Source organism: Notothenia rossii (genome assembly GCF_949606895.1).
Source record: "Notothenia rossii genome assembly, chromosome: 4".
NCBI lineage: Eukaryota > Metazoa > Chordata > Actinopteri > Perciformes > Nototheniidae > Notothenia > Notothenia rossii.
The window spans coordinates 20,374,826-20,393,870 of record NC_136902.1 but is presented as its reverse complement, the minus strand read 5'-3'; the positions used below and the strand labels follow the sequence as shown (position 1 = coordinate 20,393,870).

General features: G+C 42.0%; 1 protein-coding gene across 1 annotated transcript in view; it reads right to left on the bottom strand.

The window, feature by feature from the left end:
• Positions 1-19,045, bottom strand: part of LOC307035032 (low-density lipoprotein receptor-related protein 1-like) — a 93,525-nt gene that overhangs the window by 50,804 nt on the left and 23,676 nt on the right. The window contains exons 4-17 of the mRNA XM_079673968.1: positions 13,905-14,024; positions 13,465-13,593; positions 13,000-13,260; positions 5,767-5,929; positions 4,821-5,043; positions 3,479-3,668; positions 3,235-3,378; positions 2,848-3,084; positions 2,519-2,699; positions 1,952-2,174; positions 1,309-1,498; positions 1,093-1,215; positions 668-808; positions 196-321 (exon numbers count right to left, since the gene is read on the bottom strand). Coding sequence (XP_079530094.1) covers positions 196-321; positions 668-808; positions 1,093-1,215; positions 1,309-1,498; positions 1,952-2,174; positions 2,519-2,699; positions 2,848-3,084; positions 3,235-3,378; positions 3,479-3,668; positions 4,821-5,043; positions 5,767-5,929; positions 13,000-13,260; positions 13,465-13,593; positions 13,905-14,024 — 2,451 coding nt within the window. The remainder of the gene's footprint in view (positions 1-195; positions 322-667; positions 809-1,092; positions 1,216-1,308; positions 1,499-1,951; positions 2,175-2,518; positions 2,700-2,847; positions 3,085-3,234; positions 3,379-3,478; positions 3,669-4,820; positions 5,044-5,766; positions 5,930-12,999; positions 13,261-13,464; positions 13,594-13,904; positions 14,025-19,045) is intronic.

Below are 19,045 nucleotides of genomic sequence, written 5' to 3'. Positions count from 1 at the left end.
ATCTCAACATGATGCTTTTTTACAATTATACAATTTTGAAACTATTTAAAACTATTTCAAATACTCATCATCTAACAGCAAATACCCTAGTTCCACACCAAATCAGGGATGATCAATTCATTTCTCGGGTCTTGCAAACCAATAGCCAAACTGTAATACTCCTTGAGCTACAAGGACCTCCATGTTTGTTCATACCAGAGCAGGTGGTGTTTGATTCATCTTCATCATTGCCGCAGTCATTGTCTCCATCGCAGAGCCATCGCAGGGGGATACAGCGGTTGTTCTGGCATTTGAATCGGTCAGCTGGGCAGGTGTGCTGGTCTGGGAAAGGAAAATAATAATCTTCAAGCCACCTGGTTAATAAACGTTTTCTGTTTTGGATATAATATAAAGCCGGCTTAATCATCTTCGCCCTTTAAATATGTCACTTTTAATCAAGAGAGAAGGGAAAACAACGTCCAAGAAAAATATGAGTCCCTGTTTCTAACTATCGCCTGGCAAAGAGGAAAGCTTGAGAGTGAAATTACACATTACGCTGCATGGAAAGAGACAATCTTGGAAAATGTAGCTTGCACTCTGTTGGTTCTCGTGAGCTAAGGCCCTAAAACACAGATTTTGTTTATATATGTGTTGCTGTGTAACTATGACAATGACATGGCACGCTTACGGCAGAGATCATGGGCCTCATCGCTGTTGTCCAGACAATCGTTGTCCCCGTCACACTTCCAGCGCTCTTGGATGCAGCGGTTGTTCTTGCAGGCAAACTCCCCGGGCTGGCACTGAGGCGGGGGCACGTAGGAGGGGTTGGCTGGAGATGAGATCAGGGGCAGGGGGAGAAACAGATGGGCCATTTAGACAAGAGCCGAGCACCAAAACAAAACAAAGCCTTGGTGAGGTCAGCTTTCAGCTCTCTTAAGGTTGCAAAATATTATTGCAGGTCTTTTAAACTTCTCTCCAGATTTCCCAAACACAGTGGACTTTAGTTTAGCAAATGGAAAGTGCAGCCTAGCATTCTTTAACAGTCTTAACTCCTGCTGAGTAATGACTTTTCCTTAACCCTCCTAATTGATGTTTGGTGAAGCCGCTAAGTACCTCCGCAGGTGACATTATCTCCATCCAGGATTTGATCGTCAGCACAGCCACAGGACCTGCCGTCGGGAATAGCAAGGCACAGACTGCTGCAGCCACCGTTGTTAATTCGACACTTATTGGAACCTACAAGAAAATTAAAAAAAAACAAGAACATATTATCATTGCATTTTATTTATCAGAAACTCTTGACGTGAAAAGGATAAAAGGGAGCTATACCTTGCTGCTGGTGTGCATCATACACTCTGATCTCAAAGATAGGGGGCCTCTCGTTGCGGAGGAGGGTGACGGTCTTAGTGACTTGGTCCAGTTTGTAGATGCTGCCGCCACGGTACTCATTCCAAAAAAGAAATTGTTTGTAATGACATAATCCAAAGGCGTGGTTAAGCTCCTGTCCCTCGTACACCACCTGATGAGTGAGGAAACATATAGGCGTTAGATCTCCAGTTATGTTTTCAAATAGTAAGATAAAATGTACTTTAATGATCCCAATTTGGGGTCATTGTTCGTCACAGCACCATAGATAAGACATTGCACATGAATTAGAAGTAGATAAAAAGATGAATGGACTGTGCTATTATCAGGTCTTTATACCTCCAAGCGCTTTAACAAACTACAAATCCTTCACCACATTCACATTAATAAATATCAATGCACCTTGTTCTAGGAAACCAACATTCACACACAAGGATTGCCCAAGAATACATCGACATGTTGACTGCATGGGGTGGGATTAAACCCACAACCTTCTGGTTGAAAGACGACTGCTCTCTCTCGCAGCCACAGTCGCCCAAGTAGTATCTCTAAAATGATTTGTATACACAGAAATACATCAAAGTCGAAACATTAAAGCATTACCAACCTTTCTCTCGGTGGTGTTGAGGTAAACCAACTCAATACGGTCGTAATAAGCATCCACCCAGTACAGGATGCCCTGGGGAATGTCCAGACTCAGGCCATTGGGCCACAGCACTGTCTTGCTCGTCAGGAAAACTTGGTGATGTGAGCCATCCATCCAAGCTTTCTTGATCTTTCCTCTGTTGCTCTCTGTGGGGTCCTCCTCCCAGTCAGTCCAGTACATCCATCTGGCACACATTCAAAAGAGGAGTAAGATAAGACAATTCTGTGAGAGCTAGTGCAGTCAAAATGTATCTTTTAAGTTTCCATGCCCTTTGAAATGTCAACCAACACAACAAGGGAGTTTCTAAAAATCCCTTGAAAGCTGATCAGCTCCCACAGACACATCAATGTAACAAATGTGCTAAACATCTACAATGCAGGCGGCCCACACAGCTGCAAGACAAAAACCATCTTCTCCTAATACATTCGGACATGCGGCTACACCCAAACATTAAAAACTTCAACAAAACATTTATGAGAAAAATAACACCTATTTAAGATGGAAATACCCTCCCCTTTAGTGTCTCACCCATTCTGGGGGTCCACCACAATGGCACGAGGATGGCTCATCTTTCCCTCAATGAGCGTCTTGCGGGTCTGAGAAGCCTTCTCCAGCCTGGCAACACTGATAGTCTTTTTAGGCCCATCATCTGTCCAGTAGAGATTACCTCCCATCCAGTCTACTGCTATCCCCTCTACTGTGTGAATACCTGAGATAAGCCAAAGAAGCCGGTGTGAGAAGAAATTAGCTGGCAAATTCAGATTGACTATCAAGGGGATAAAATGAAAAGATCGTGTAATGACCTGACCATGTGATTTAACTCTTTAAATTCCAGGATTTGGTAAGAAAGTACTTACCTTCTTTGAGTATAGTGTCTCTCTCTGTGCCATCTATCTTCTGCCGGCCAATAATGTAGCTGGTGGCATCAGCAAAGTAGATGTATTCACTAAGTGCGTGGAAATCCAGAGCTCGAGGGTTCATGAGGTTCTCAATGGGAATCATGTACTCATCAGGCACCTTAGCGTTCATGTCCATGCCTCTGATGATTCCAGGACGACCTTTACCGTACACCAAGAACAACTCATGGTCTGGTTCTGCACGAAAAAGAAAACACTTGCAATGAAAAACTGTCATTACTTCTGTCAGCGATTGTGTAACCACCTTCATTGCCATTATCCATTATCAGTGCTGAAAGTAATGGGATGGGGTTCATTTTTGTCAAACTATATATTTTTTAAACGTACTCTTGCAGGACTTTCCATCGCTGCCCAGGCTGAATCCAGAGCGACAGCGGCATGTACGGGTTTTGTGGCTGTTGCTCAGCAGACAGATATCAGAGCAACCTCCAGCTTTCCCAAACTGATCCAGGGCACACGCATGGCTGCGCACTAAGCCAGGAGAGAGGGGCAACAAAACCAGCCGTCATGCTATGGTGACTTATCAACGGAAAGGATTAGGTGAGTAAGGAGTCAAGCTAAGAGCCTGTACCTTGGGGTTGGCGCCTCTGGTGGTACACGTGCAGCGCGGTCCCCCGATCGACCCGGGTCACCACTTGGAAGTCGGAGCTGTTGAAACGGTTCACTCGGATCACACTGGTCTTTGAGTTGAGGTGGCTTTCGTCTGAGTTAGTGGCATACAGGTAGTTCTCAAATACAGTCAGCCCGTACAGGTGCTCAATCTGAAAAAGACCACAAAGCAACAAAATAAATTAAACGTCCAGACCTCTAGACCCTGATAGCGTGATGTAACCCTGCCTTTGTTAGCCCTACATTCCTAAATATGTATACACGTATGCACATACTGCTGGAGCATCTAAATGTGATTGCATAGATGTGTGTGCAATATTGTATCTATGTATATTATGTATAATGTTTTCTACAACATAGTAAGCATTTCTCTTTACCCAGGATGACCATGTCTGCCTTCATATTGTTTGTCTGTTCATTATTGTAACAAAAACGAAAAACAATAAAAACATTTAAAAAAAAAAAAATCCAGACCTCTGTAAAAAAGCTTGAAGTGCAAAGGACTGATGGCTCTTGTTATAGTTTGTGGAGACTATTCTATTTTGAACACTGTTTGTCAATTTCTGCATAATGAAAGCTTTCTTAAACTATTAATCATGATCATAATACATCTTAAAAGTTTCTCAAGATGTGAATAGATCTCTGGCAGACAGAGACAGACAAATGTAGACATGGACAGAGAAACAGAGAGAGTTTGTGTAAACTTGGCACAGGGCAGCATAATGGCTCCTCTTCCCTTCTGCTGTTAAACAGAGAGGTTTTACTTTTAAAGGCTCTATTCTGTGCAGCTCTCCTCTAAAGTCAGAAAGATGTATGGGCTGGGATCAAATTACCTCCTCTACCTCTCTCACAAGCACCATCTCTGCAGTCCTGATTTCATTATGATCATTACTCTACTTTACGTTTTAGCCAAGCTTCACTAGGGCCAGACAATGTGTTAAGAGAGGCACTACGCAGCAAAATCACACACTCTTTAGTAAGATTAATCAGGCAATAAAAAGGACTACGAAGGAGATAGAAGGCAGGTTCTGTTTGCCTTAATGCTGGGAGGCAACTGGAAACCATTGCCATCTCTCAAACTGATCTTAAATCAATGATCATACAGATTCGGAAAACACATGTTTTGTGTTAACGAAGGAAAATCTGAAGTTAGTTAAGACGTCAGGCTATTGCTGTTTGGTTTAACCTTTACAAGAGGGCTGAACAATCAGAAGTCTATATCCTTGGCTGCATCTCTGTGTATGTTTGGATGTACTTGGTATTTAAATGAGTTGAAACCCATCCAAACATCCTTTAAACCTCACCAGCAGGCCCTGGATGATGGTGTGTCGGTTCTTTCCCTCGTAATCGACCACTTCGATGTAGTCCAGGTAGGCATCAGCCCAGTACACCAGCCGGTTGACCAGGTCCAGTGTGATGCCATGAGGGAAGACGATCTTGGTGTCCACCAGCTTTGTGCGGTTCTGGCCATCCATGTCACAGCGCTCCACCCTGGGCGTAGACCCGTAGTCTGTGAAGAACACTTTGCTGTAGCAGAAGAAGACGAGCGAAAAGGAAGAGGCAGTTCATTAAATGGTCAATTGACAGAAAATTTATTTTTTACTAGTGAGAGAAGGAACCGACTTAAAGTAGCAATATTGATGTAGCTCATCACTATGAAGTGAGTGTTGATTGCACAGTTTATTGGCTATAAAATAATGACACCCTGCGCTGTTGGTAGAGGAGCTTTGAACTGAGATTACTCTGGGCTCAACTGGGAATGACTTACAATATCATATATATGAATTTATTTCTTGCTTTCTCCCTTAAGTTCTGGATAAGGTTCATTTATGGAAGGTTTTAAACGTTTATATAGCCACTTTAAGCAATTGGATGACTGCTATTTGACTTCATATATCATTTTGTCTTGGCACAACACCAATGACCACCACGGAGATGGCTGTATGAGTCAGTGAAATGGATTCAAAATGATTTCCAGAAGAATTGAAAGAAAGAAGTGATACTTAAGAAAAGGGAACTACATTCAGCAACTTGTTGGTACCAGGAACCTGAAACAGCAAACATGCAAGTGTGTGTGTGTGTGTGTGTGTGTGTGTGTGTGTGTGTGTGTGTGTGTGTGTGTGTGTGTTTTCCACCGCCTGCTTGGTCAGCACGGCGTCTGAACATAGGACAGCATTTTCCTCTCAAATGATGCTAAAACCGTACTGAGGGTACTTTCTTAGGTCAAGAGGAGCTGAGGGAAGTACAGACCCCATTGCCGGGTCCAAGGCGATGCCTTTAGGGTTGTACAGCTCTTGGTCCAGCAGGGTCACACATGTCTGGCCGTTCTTGTTGCAGACAAACACCCGGTCGTCCACGTCATCCACAAAGTAGAAGTTTCCGGTCAGCCAATCGATAGCCATTTTCTCCACATCTGAAGGATGCAGAGAAGAGAAGGTTGAGTACAGGACAGAAGAATTTAAAAAGAAAAAACAGAGACTCTTGGAGCATAGTCGTAACTCTTGGTCATAATCCAGCCTCATTTCAAAATTCCTCACTTCATGATGCCATGACCCTCTCCTCAAGAGTGCCCATACTCTTGAAAAACAAAATAACAGCGCTGAACTAATAAGAGCCATCATCTTCATGTACTGCCGGGTCCAACAGGCTGTCCATTGCCAGCACTCCACTTGTCTTTGATTAAAGGCAAGCAGGGCAGGGGGGAGGTAAAGAAAAACTCAAGTGACAGATAAAGAGTGAGAGGTGAAGGCCTGCACTTTTCGAAGCTGAACTCCTTTCAGTGGATTTGAGAAATAACAAATAACTGCTGTAAGAGGAGAGATTCTCTTGAAGACTTGAATTTTTGATTAATTTAAGAACATACTGTATTGTGAAATTCTTAGGTAGTGTATGCATGGCTCACTTATTGTAAATACTTAAGACTTACATGGTAGTGGTAGTAGTAGGAGTAGCAGTAGTAGCAGTAGTTAGTAGTTAGCAGTAGCAGTAGTTAGTAGTAGCAGTAGTAGTAGTAGTAGTTAGTATTTGTAGTAGTAGCAGTAGTAGTAGTAGTAGTAGTAGTAGTAGTAGCAGTGTGCCTACTAGGGATGCTCCGGTCGATCGGCCGCCGATTGATATTGGCCGATCGATCGGTGCTCTCTATAAAGGCCGATCGGGAGAGCCGATCACATGACGTAAAATACATGACACCTTTCTCTGTGCATACATGTTAAAAAAAGTGCAATTACAATAAGCATATGTGTGTGACCATAAATGGAAAACCAAACAACAAAAAGTGACTAGGCAAAGTATGAACAGCATAAATGAGAACCACAATGGAAATAAGCCTGTGGGCTTCATTGTTTGTGAGTGCAATGCAGTCTTGTATTTGTTTTTTGAATAATGAATTCAATACATTCAAATCAATTAATAGATACAAATCTCTCTCAAAATTACTGGAGGGATGAACATACTTTTGTTAGGAAGGAAATGTAATAACAAAAACCAAAGGGAAAAAAAAGATGTTGCCATGGCAGCACAGAAACATGACACATGGAGCTATGAAATGCTACCGATCAACTTGAACGGTCAACGTGTCCAAAAAATACTATTGCAACATTTGTGATAAAGAAACTTGACATTTTGAAGCCCCACTGCTTACTAAGGCAACTTTGAAAGAGGAAGATGTGCTGACGGGGACTTATTTCAGACATACCCCCAGCATTGGGAGGATTGAAGTGTTAAGTTAACATAGGAAATATTTCTCCCTCTCTGAGAACCTCTGTCCTGTAGGAGACTGGGTACAGAAATCCCCAACCACAGGGAGACCCTGCTGAGAAGATACGTTCAGCCTTGTGTTTTAACAGCTGCCACCACACTTCCTTTCAAAGCAGAACACTGTATACACACATACACATCACACAGGCTCGCTACTCACACATAACGTATCAAAGTGACCACACGTGTCTCTCCAGGTAATCCAAGCAACAACTTTGATGTTGGGGTACATGATTGAGTTCTAACACCATTGACTGGGGAGCCTCAGTCAAATCGTCCTAGGGCTGTGACCATTCATAAAGAAAGCATCTGCGCTGGAGCCTCCCCAACAATGACAACCATGCTGCTTAAAGACAGAGCCAAAGCAAGCTTCACAAAAGAGCAAACACATCTGGGCCTAATGTAAAATCCCCCACCCCACCTACCAAACATACACAGAGCTTCAAAAGACTTGCCTCACATGGGACTTACAGTATGCCTGGTGCTAGAATATAAAGAGTTCTGAGGCGAACATGGGAATCCATGAAGGATGGGGTTGAGGCACTGTTCGACAGAAAGATAATCATAGCGAAATAAATCTATATACGAATATGAACATTTAACGGTGTGCCTCGAGGCGGGACATAATATATTGACAATTGGCAAAGGACTTGGATATCTAACGTTTAAAAAAGGGAGGTAACTGTAAATGCATGGGGCAATTAAAAACTCATAGTCAAAAGAACAGAGGGAGGGAGTTAAAACCAGTCCAAGATGTTTCATAAACAACAGAACCACAATTCTGACAATGGGGAGAAGTTTGTCATGGAGTTGAGAGGTATAGTGATACTCCCTTTGGTATCAGCTCTGAAACCACACTCCTTCAAAGAAATCCAGCTGGAAGCCTGTCTGCACAAAGCATTGATTCGATTCATATACAGAGCAGAGGAGCCAGTTATGCAACACAGTTTCTATTGCGTTGTGCAACAGCCTAAATCTAGTAGACCCCCTTATCCAGAGCCAGCCAGTCTGTTGACATGCTCACTTACTCAGATTCTGGAAAGTGGTACGTTTGCTGGGAAACTGAATGAACCCACCCCTTTCTCCTCATCCAACCACCCTGCCCTCACAACCCCATTTCGCTTCCTGCCCTTAACACCTAACAGCTCACACTACTCTGAGAAAACGTTTCACAAACTGAGGGGGTCTTACTGGCAACAACAAACATGCTTTCTGCCAAAATAGCATAGGTATTTACATACAGGGCCACAGCCTTTGAGTTCTTCAACCTAGTCACCCAGCAGCGCATAGACTTGTGAATAGCATCTTAAGATGTGTTCATGAATGTTATTTCCTCTGTTTGCATGTCAGTGCGCGTATTCCTTTATTTACATTTTAGCGCGAAGCAAAAAATAATCTTCATCATGCTGCTTTCATAATCCTCCCCGTGCCAAGAATATCCTATTAATCTGTGCAAAAAAAACCTCTTTGACCTCTCATAAGCAGAGTTTCAAAGTGAAGCCATTATGATTTTCCATAAGGATCTAACATATGAACTCCATTTAAGAGGCTATAATTCCTAACGGTTATGCCATTGGCAAATCCCCATCTGCTGCAAGTGGAAAAGAAAGGTTATTGGCTGGAAAGGAAGACCGGATGGCCAGGGCTAATGTGACATAATTCCACCCATGACTAAAAACTATTGATAAGAAACAATGGGTTAAACACATGTCCTCTAGGTCAGATAGTCATGCTCTATTTGGATAATGTAGTACATTGAAGTCCAACACATTAGTATTTAGTACAAATAAAATACAGTAAACTCTGATTCTGATAAGACCGAATGCCTTGGAGGATTTTTCCCAATAAACTATACATTAATACTCGGATCTTGACTGGGGGGGGGAGGGGGGGGGGGGGGGGGGGGGTGTTGGTCCCTGCTGAGGAGTTCCGCTCTGAGGGTGAAAAGGATGGGATGAGTAGGCTCTGCACTCCTTTTATCTTCCCAGTCAGAGACTCGCACATACAGACAGAGCGGGCCACATCTGGAACCCTCGTCCACTTATCTGCCCGGCTCCCAGAAGCTATAAATCAGACTGTTTGTGTGAACCCTGCACCAACCCCCACTTGCCTTCATCCATATTCATCTAAGGCCAATCCCTAGGTTTGCCCTAGGAGAGCACCTGAGCCCCACTCGTTATAAAACATCAAATAGGGCAGACAAAGAGCCCACGCTGGCCCCATTTATGAAATCAGAAATGTTTTGAAAGAGCAAGCTAATGTTCAAGAAAAACATGGCAAATGGGTTGTTCAAGACCTGCAGCATTTTAAAGTGAATGACCACAATGGAAATCATACAGTAAAAGCAGTAAATTGCCTTTTGACCCAGACCAAATAACACAGAGGTTTTTGTTTGCTCTTTATCACAGTGGAAAGGCCAGACTGATGCAACTTTCAAATGATGAGTCAGCCAAAATACAAGGAGAGCCTCTTGTCTGTTTGCTCCCTGATTGACTGCAGACAGGGTTTTCCCAGTGTTTCATAGTGGCGGTACACCTTTTCTAATTTCATCAAATAACATCTCAATCGATTTTTATGAAACAAAACAAACTTCCAGGAAAAAATGTGAACGATGCCATGTCATACAGGAAAGCACCGTCATTTAATGAGAGTGTTTATTATTCTTAGACACAAGACAAGATGCAACAAGATCTTGGTGGCTTACCAACACTAAACAATTTCCGGGCAGAAACCCTTTCCAGAAAACCCTAACTGTACACCAAAGCAAAGCAAAGAGCCGTTGGAAAGTCAATACGCCCGACACAGCTCACTACCCAGCCATATCCTAGATTGATTAGGAAATCAATTACCCAATTGTTTTCCAAACTGCACTTTCGAAAACAAACATTTGATAAGATACAACTTAAATGTATAAGGAAATGAATAATTAAAGTTTAATTTTAGATGCTGCCTCTCATTTACAGGTTGACTTTGGAAAAACAAGGGCACAATGCAACCATCTGATTATCTAAAGTGTACAGTAGTGAGACAGCACATGGATATATACAGTATGTGTACAGTGGCATTGCAAAGGAATGAGTAAAAAGTCACAAATCATAAAAGTGAATATGTCACTAAGTTATGGGTTTGTGAGTCAAAGGTATATGGGTCAGTGTGTGCATCTGAACCTCAGCTATGAGCGTGTTAAAGTGACCTGACTGGACAGGACATGAGACGGCCCGAGGAATGTAGGGGTTGTTCAGGCTGACATAACCCAACAGAGGAATGTAAATACCATCTGCATGACACACACACACACACACACACACACACACACACACACACACACACACACACACACACACACACACACACACACACACACACACACACACACACACACACACACACACACACACACACACACACACACACACACACACACACACACACACACACACACACACACACACACACACACACACACACACACACACACACACACACACACACACACACACACACACACACACACACACACACACACACACACACACACACACACACACACACACACACACACACCCCAAGGTACAGAAAATCACTACCTTTTTTCACCCCCCCCCTCTCATTTTATCATTGCCTTGTCTCCCTTGCGTCAATCTTTCTCTCAGGGTCCACTCTACAGTTCCACCCCTCGCCCCCATTTACCTCTCAGACCACTTAACAGAGCGGTGGATTTGGAAGGCACACTGGCAAGCCAACACAATGAGGGTAAGGTGGGATATGGGTAACTAATGAGAGTGCATTGAATCAACTGGAAAATGCTGGAGTTCACTGAGCCTGGGATCTGCCCGGTTGTCAGCAGAGACAGCAGTTGCACAAGCCTCATTTAAAGTGCATATCTGGGAACCGAGGAAAAAAAAAAAATTTAACGTTACAGTATATCCACTGTAGAGGACGTCAGGACCATTTTAGTTTGAAAAGACAGCCAAAATTAACAGATAGACTATGTAACGTATTATGGTTATTAATACAAGAATACATTCACCTTTATTTAAAACATAAATAAGTAATTGATCTGAACATTGCTGTTTATTTGGTCACTAAAAAACTAGTTTGGTTTTTGGTGAATCTTTCCAGATCTTCAAAGACTCATCCTCATCTCTCTCATCATCTGAGAGCTCCAAATCTGAATGTCCCTTAACTATCTGGTACAGAAAATGTCTGCTTCATTTCAGTCTCCTGCTAAAATATTGAGTCATTAAGTCCAGGAAGATGGCTCTTACGTCCACTTGAATGGACATTTATAAAAGAGCTGTTATTTCAAAACTTATTTAATTATTTAATTGCTTTCATAACTAATTATATAGTTCCTCACATGTTAATAAGCAAGAACATATATGATTTTCATGGTAAAAACTACAATTATTCAACAATATTTTATTTGACCTGCTTCTATAACATTCTGATTTTGGCATGACTGCCATTTTGGATGAAAAGAAAGAGGAACCTCCCAGCATGCAATTTTAACCAATGACATATCACTGGAAAGACCAGGGTGTCCTCTGTACAGTAAATCATAGATTGATAGAGTAGCTCAAAAGAGTAAAAGGAGATGCATGTTAACAAAATGTCCACTACACGTTTCAGGCCTCGGGCTAGTTCTCAAGGGAACGCTTCCCACACGCACATACTCACACCCTCGCGTTTATGTTTTGTCTACATTTCTGCCCCCATTCTTAGGGAGTAACGGCTCTGTCAGCCAGGCGCATAAAAACAAATCCTGTCAGGCTCGTAATCAGTGATAAATCATGTCAGCATTATATGAAGAAGTCTCTCAGAGGGCAGTGCTCTCATACTCTGCATGTTATTCTGTGTCTGTGTGAAAGCGCGAGTCAGGACGTTGCCTTCACAGGCAAGACATTTCACTGTCAATTTGTATCTGTTGTGGTTTATTAAACTCCTATATCCTTCTACATACAATCATGCGCTGCTGTCCTCTTACAACACCCTTCAGAACAAAATGTACAGTATTTGGGAGGGCTTATGAAGCCACAGAGCACTTCTGTAGGAGAACCTAGCGCCAAATGTCATATCAAAACCAGAGCCAGAGTTGGCTACAACCGATCACTTTCAAATGTTTAAAACAAGATACTGGAACAAATACATTTCCAAGCTTATGAATAGCAATGCACAGTTGGTACATAAATCAGGCTACACAGTAGGTAACAGTTTGCCTGTCAAGAAATGTGCAAATGGATGCCTGAAGGCATGCTGCCAGCCATAAATGAATCATATCACTGTAAGTAAACTACACACACATATACTGCCTCTACGAGATGATTTAGTAGTGTGTCAGGAAGCCCCTGTTCTTCAAAGACAAACCTTTTAAAAAATAAAGCTGGACTCAGCGTTTTCTATTTGGCACTTATGCTGGTCTGAGCAGCTTTCGGAGATGAGGCTTTATTGCCTCACGTCTTACATTTGTCTGAGCTAGCAGATGCAAAGTTGACCATTTGATTCCTGAGGCAAAGAACAGAATTTTCACACCGAGCGAGCTGACAACTCAAACTGATTACCTCAGCATTGCTTTAATGCTCGTATGTAAGGAATTTGTTTCTCTTTCGCTGGCAGTCTACAGCTAAACAGTCATGGCCCTCAAAGAACCGGACAACATTTTTCTGTGTCAGCAGAAAATAAAATGTTACAATCAGAGTCATTTTTGTCAATGAAACTACGACTCACGATGCAGGCTGAGGGAAATGTTGATGGTGCGGATGTTGATGACACTCTTGAGGTCAGGGATGCTGGCACACTTCAGCTGGGTGGCAGCAGGGGTGTCACCGACGTCTATCCAGCACACGGTGTCCTCGGCATAGATAAAGTCCATAGCCATGGTCTGCTTGGTGGCAATGGAGGGCAGCCGGGATGTGGATCCACTCAGAGAAGTGCAGCGGATGTCATTGAGGTTAGCAATCAGCAGCATAGGCAGACGATCCACTGGGTCTGGGGAGGGGACACAGAGAGAGAGGGCAAAATGAGAGAGAGGAGGCGTAAGGGGGAAGAGATAGGAAGAGGAGATGAAGATACATAAAAGCTCTTTAGTGAACAAGCTTGTAAACCAAAAGACGATACAGCAGGAGAAACCAATATACTCATTTTTTAGGGTTGATAAATACATCTTATCATTTTGTGTTTGTGCGTTCTCACCATTTTTGGCTTTGCAGGAGCGGTTATCAGGCTGCACCAGGTAGCCCTCGACACAGCTGCAGATGTAGGAGCCATTAGTGTTCGTGCACGTCTGACTGCACGTCCCGTACACATTGCACTCATTGAAATCTACAGGGAAAAAACAATGCATTTGTAGACACAGTCAGGGATTAAATACACAGAGATTCTACACAACTTGTTACAACTCACTGCACTGGGTGTGCTTAAGATTTTAGGAAATAGCTAACAAAAGCAAAGGGAAATACCAAACACTGGAATATGATTTGATCTTTTATCTTGGTTTTGGTTTGATAAAAACAAAACAACAATTCTTATTTTCTCTGAATGCAGCCAGCAAGCAAAAAGTCAAAATAATCAGATGATTTTCATGAATTTTACTTTGGAAAGGCTAAAATACATCTTCCAAATCACCCACTCACCTTTACACGTCTTTCCATCTGCAGCGACTTCAAAGCCGTTGCTACAGTAGCACAGAGGCCCATCATGAGTCACAGCACAGTGAAACTGGCACCCACTGGAGGCACAGTCTAGTGCCCGCTCTGAAGCAGAGAAAGAGAAAAACAACAAGTCAGAGAAATAAGAAATAGTGTGGAGGCTAACATGGAAAGGGGGGGGGGGGGAGCAGCATATCAGATTATAGAGCAAAAACATGATGTGCAACAGTGGAGGCTAAAGGCAGCAGTTATTGTCTCAGGTTTGTGTGTAGATCAGCTTTCTAATGCTAAACTTGATCCCAATGCTATCTTCACGGAACCACACTGTCATATCCTATCACATCTCCACCGTGAGATCTGATAGGATTGTTTATGTTGTGTTGGTGTGTGTGAGTGTGCAGTCACAAGAGAAAGAGAGAAAGTGGGGGTTGCACACGTGGATCATGTGTATTCATCTGTGCATGTGACAGACTAGGTGATTTGAATGTGCACACGTTAGGGGCCCCTTCTTTCCCGCCCCCAGAGGGAACTCAAGGACACATCCTTTTTGCAGGAAATGAAAGAGGGGCATGCACTCATCCCCTCATCATGCTATAGTGTGTGTGTGTGTGTGTGTGTGTGTGTGTGTGTGTGTGTGTGTGTGTGTGTGTGTGTGTGTGTGTGTGTGTGTGTGTGTGTGTGTGTGTGTGTGTGTGTGTGTGTGTGTGTGTGTGTGTGTGTGTGTTATTACAAAACATACTGCTGACAGCTTCCATTAGCCTTAAACCTCCAAAGAATGAAAATGTCAATAACGAGGTCCTACCAACACTAACACACCCCATACTGATCTAAATCGCTACATTTTACTCAAAACTTAAGTGAAACTGTTTAGAAACATTTCCATTTAATCATTTACCAAGTATAAATACCAATATAACAAAACTTTAAATAAAAGAGGCTTTCACTGTCACAAAGAAATGGACCTCGGTGACCAACAAAAAACAGTTATGGTCATGGGCACAGTATTGCTTACAGTAGCTGGTGATATATTATAGGTGTGAAGAGCGAAGAGAGCATCAGTGAAGGACCCTTATTATTTAAAGCCTGTGGCACTCTGGGCAACAATGCCCCTTTTGTTGTGGCCCCACTGAAAGGAATAGTCCCCCAGCAAACACTGTGGTCCACATCGAATCCATTCACTGAGCCTCACACTGGAGAGACTTCAGGCAACTAGGGGGCTAAAATACCCACAAACCCACCTCTGTCATGGGTCATCCTGTTCCATTTGTACCCGAGTCTCTAACTTAGATTGGGTGCTATTGCCAAAGTCAGTTTTGCTCTAATTATCATCAATATTATCTCAATATCAACTTGTGATCATACAAAGTATTACAATTGTACAGCCAACTAACATATATACATTTCTAAATCATATACCGAATATAAAATATTTATATTATATCATTTCTAATTTGTGCATTTATAAATATTTTTTTTGTTTTATATAGTATTTGAGTTTGTGTTTTGTTTTTTTTCAAATGTTTTGGTAATTAGTAACTTAAGTACTTAATATACAATAAGTTATAATGTGTCAAACAATAAACTCTTTAAACCTCACCAATTAATGCATTATTAATGATTAGTAAAAGTTGTATTTCTCATTTACATAACAAGTGATATAAATACAGTTTAATCAACTTAGAATGTACCAATTATTAGTGTTAGTTATCTTAAACTGTTATCCACTTTAAGTCATTATAAAACCTTTTTTTTTTATAATTTCCTTTCAGAGACTGGGAAGAAAATAATTCTGAGAGCTTTTCAGTTGTGATACAAAAGGAAGAGCAGAGGAGAGAAGGGAGGACAGACAATGTGAAGAGAACATAGAAGAAGAATGGAGAGGAACAGGGTGGGGGGAGAAGAGGGAGGCGGGGCAAACAGAGGAGGAAAGGGCTTAAGGATATAGACTGATGAGAAAGTTTCAGCTCTAAGCAAACAAGCAACAGCAGCGTGTCAGACGTTTGACCAGGGGTTAATGAAGGAAGCCAACAAATCGCACAGTGACACACTGCATGCCTTCAGTCCTAAACAAGCAGGCCAAAGCCATTGATCCTGTTACTGCATGGATGGAAACCCTCAATTTCACTCATCTATAGCTCTTGAAAGGGAAGCAGGCAGTGAGAGTGTAACGATGCTTGAAGGAAGGCAGGTTTAATCAGAAGACATCTTACATGTGTGTGTGCACAATTAAACAGACAATCAATAACTTGCTGATGAAAAAATTGAAAGTTTTAGTTTTAGAAGAAATTACATATGATATGACGTGATACCAAATATGTCTGGAACTAGTGGTCCTACGTTTGGAGATTAGCATGAACAGCAACACAATATTACAGACAAGGAGAGAAAGAAAACAAAGAGAGGTAACGTTGATATTAAGAAGAGTAAAAACTGCTTTTGGATGGTGTCCACAGCCAGTCCATGAGGAAATATATGAAAGCTGACAAGGAAGGGTGCAACAAGTTGACGCAGGGTCTGTGACTAAGACAGAGCCTGGGTGGTTTTGGGGTCATGGCTGTAGTTACCCAACAAAACTGTAATGACTGAATGATTTCATAAACATAAGTCCTTAAAATATCAGCTGATCTATCCATCAACTGGCCTGAGGACAACAAACTGTAAAATATAAAGCCTCTATTTCTGTGTCCAGAGGCCTTAACTGAAAGCTTAAATTCAAGGGAACACTCACTTTATAAACAGGCTACTCTAGTGTGTGACATTTAAAGGGAGGCAATTCCAAGCACATTCCTCCGTTACCTTTGTGCTCTCACGGTCTGGAAACAAGTCTGTGCATGCCCCTGTCCTCTACCTGCAGCTGACAGGAGCCTATGGTTACATGGCTTTATCAAATTATTTCTACTTCGTAAATAAAATGGTTTTTACATATTTATGTGCATTTTGTATGGATATGTATAACTTGTACTTAATTCATATGCATTCTAGCACTGCATATAAAAGTATGAAGAATGTGGACAAACGCATCTTTCACTAACACTTTGAGAATACATATCAAATAAAATAAAATATGTAAAATAAAAAGCCATGCTAAGTGAAACATACAGTCATGCAATTACATTCGGTGACTCTGCTTTGTGATTATTTGGGGCATTCCACCACACAGAGGTTGGTTGTAAATGTGGTGTATTAACAGTGAGGACATTTGAGAACGAAAACCAGACTTAAAATGTATAATAACGTGTATATCCAAGTGTGGACGGACCTGAAAGTGTATATATTGGCAGTTGCATAGTCAAAGAGGGCAAAGTAACCATCTGCAAACATGAGAAATGCAGTGGCTTGTGTAATTAGCAAACAACGGCTATCGTAGTCCCAAACAGTGGCAGCATGCAGCCCCAGTTCAAAGACTGAAACACACACACAGACACACAAAGTACACAATGTGTCACAAAACATTCCCAAACACACAACAGTTTAACTTTCCTGAGAAAATCAATACTCAGGCTTTCTTCAATTTGCAGCCCATTTAGAATTAAATAAATATTTGACAGTTTCACAACACTTTAGTGTTTCTAAATACAGTGATGGGAAAAGACTGGCAATAAAACAGGCCTAGTCATGAGAGACAACTCTAACTGCAGCCAATAAACTCATTTAGGTTAAGACCCACTCATGACTGAAGAAGAAAATGTGGTCTTAGTACAGGCAACTTTAAGTAGCCTATGACCGGTCCTCCTTCCACGGTTAGTGGGACATGAAGGACAATGAAAGCCCTGTGCATGCATAAACAAAGGCATCAGGCCATTACAATAATCAGGGAGCCCTTTGAGACGGCGAGAAAAAGGAAAAAAGCCTCAAGAGAAGTGCCATGACCCCATTTCTTCTTCCCTATCAATCAGTCGCTTCTGAGGGAGGCAGGTCTAAGGCCTTGCCCCCCAACAGAGGCCCCATCACCCGCAAGATGACAGAAAGGACAAATGCAGACCTACAGATCAATAAAGACTCAACTTTCACCCATATGACAGCAAAACAAGATAACTGCCAATTGGCTACACTGACTTTATACAACATTTTAAAAATGTTAAAAAAAAAAGCATTTAAGTATAGGCCTGAAAATAAATATACTTTGTGCTTTAACCAAAGGATGGCGACGAAAGTAAAACAAGCAGACTAAAAGGCATGATTTAGGTTTGGATCACTAAAGCAAGTAGAAAAACATGCTCATCATGTGTCTTTAAGGTGCTCCTGAGGAAGGGCCAATCCCTTACTACAGTAGGACTTTATGCCTCTTTCTTTTGCAATCAAAAAAGGGTAAAGTTTTTTATCTGGTAGCCAACGCTGCCCTCAGCTAGAGTAAGTGCAGTAACCCTGGCTATTCTGCGGCCAGCTAATGTTCTGATATCTAAACCCTGCTCAGTAGCGTACCTACCTAATAATATTGCATAGTTTCTCACTGGTAAGTAAAAAAGCTTCAAAAACATTTTCATTTTCCAAGACGGCATATGAATATTATTCATGTACTGGATTGTTGAAATGGCTTTGGAAAAGAGTCAAAAAACTCAAATCAAATGTCAGATTAAGTGCTGTGCTTTAAACAATCAAGCCAATCTATCAGAAGAATTGCCTCACACAATACAAATGCTAAGAAAAAGGATTTCAGCATGATACAATTCCTGCCTAGCATTGCTACACTTCCCTTTCTAACCACTGCTGTCAACAACTTTGGCAGAATAACTTGGACACACCAAGCGACAAAGTGTGCTTTCAGACATCAGCGCCCAGGTATACTTTGCACAACCTGGCAGTTTGTACAAGCAAACACAAGCATGCTTGTGAAAGGCCAGGCCTTTCCCCAAAAAGAGGGGAGCTCAGAAACAGCTATGCCCAAAGTACTGGACACACTGCTGGTGTGTTTGTTTGTGGGGTAATGGGTGTGTTTGGGTGTGTATTTGCAGGAATGTGAGTTTGTGTGAGTATATGCATGCATTATAAGCTCACGACCGAGGACAGCTGGACTTATGTCCTCAGGGACAGGCAGTGCATGTTGTGATTGGATGACATCATCACTGTGTTGTGTAAAGGCTTGTCTTGCAGTGATGACCAATGTGTGGGATACCAACACTCTCACC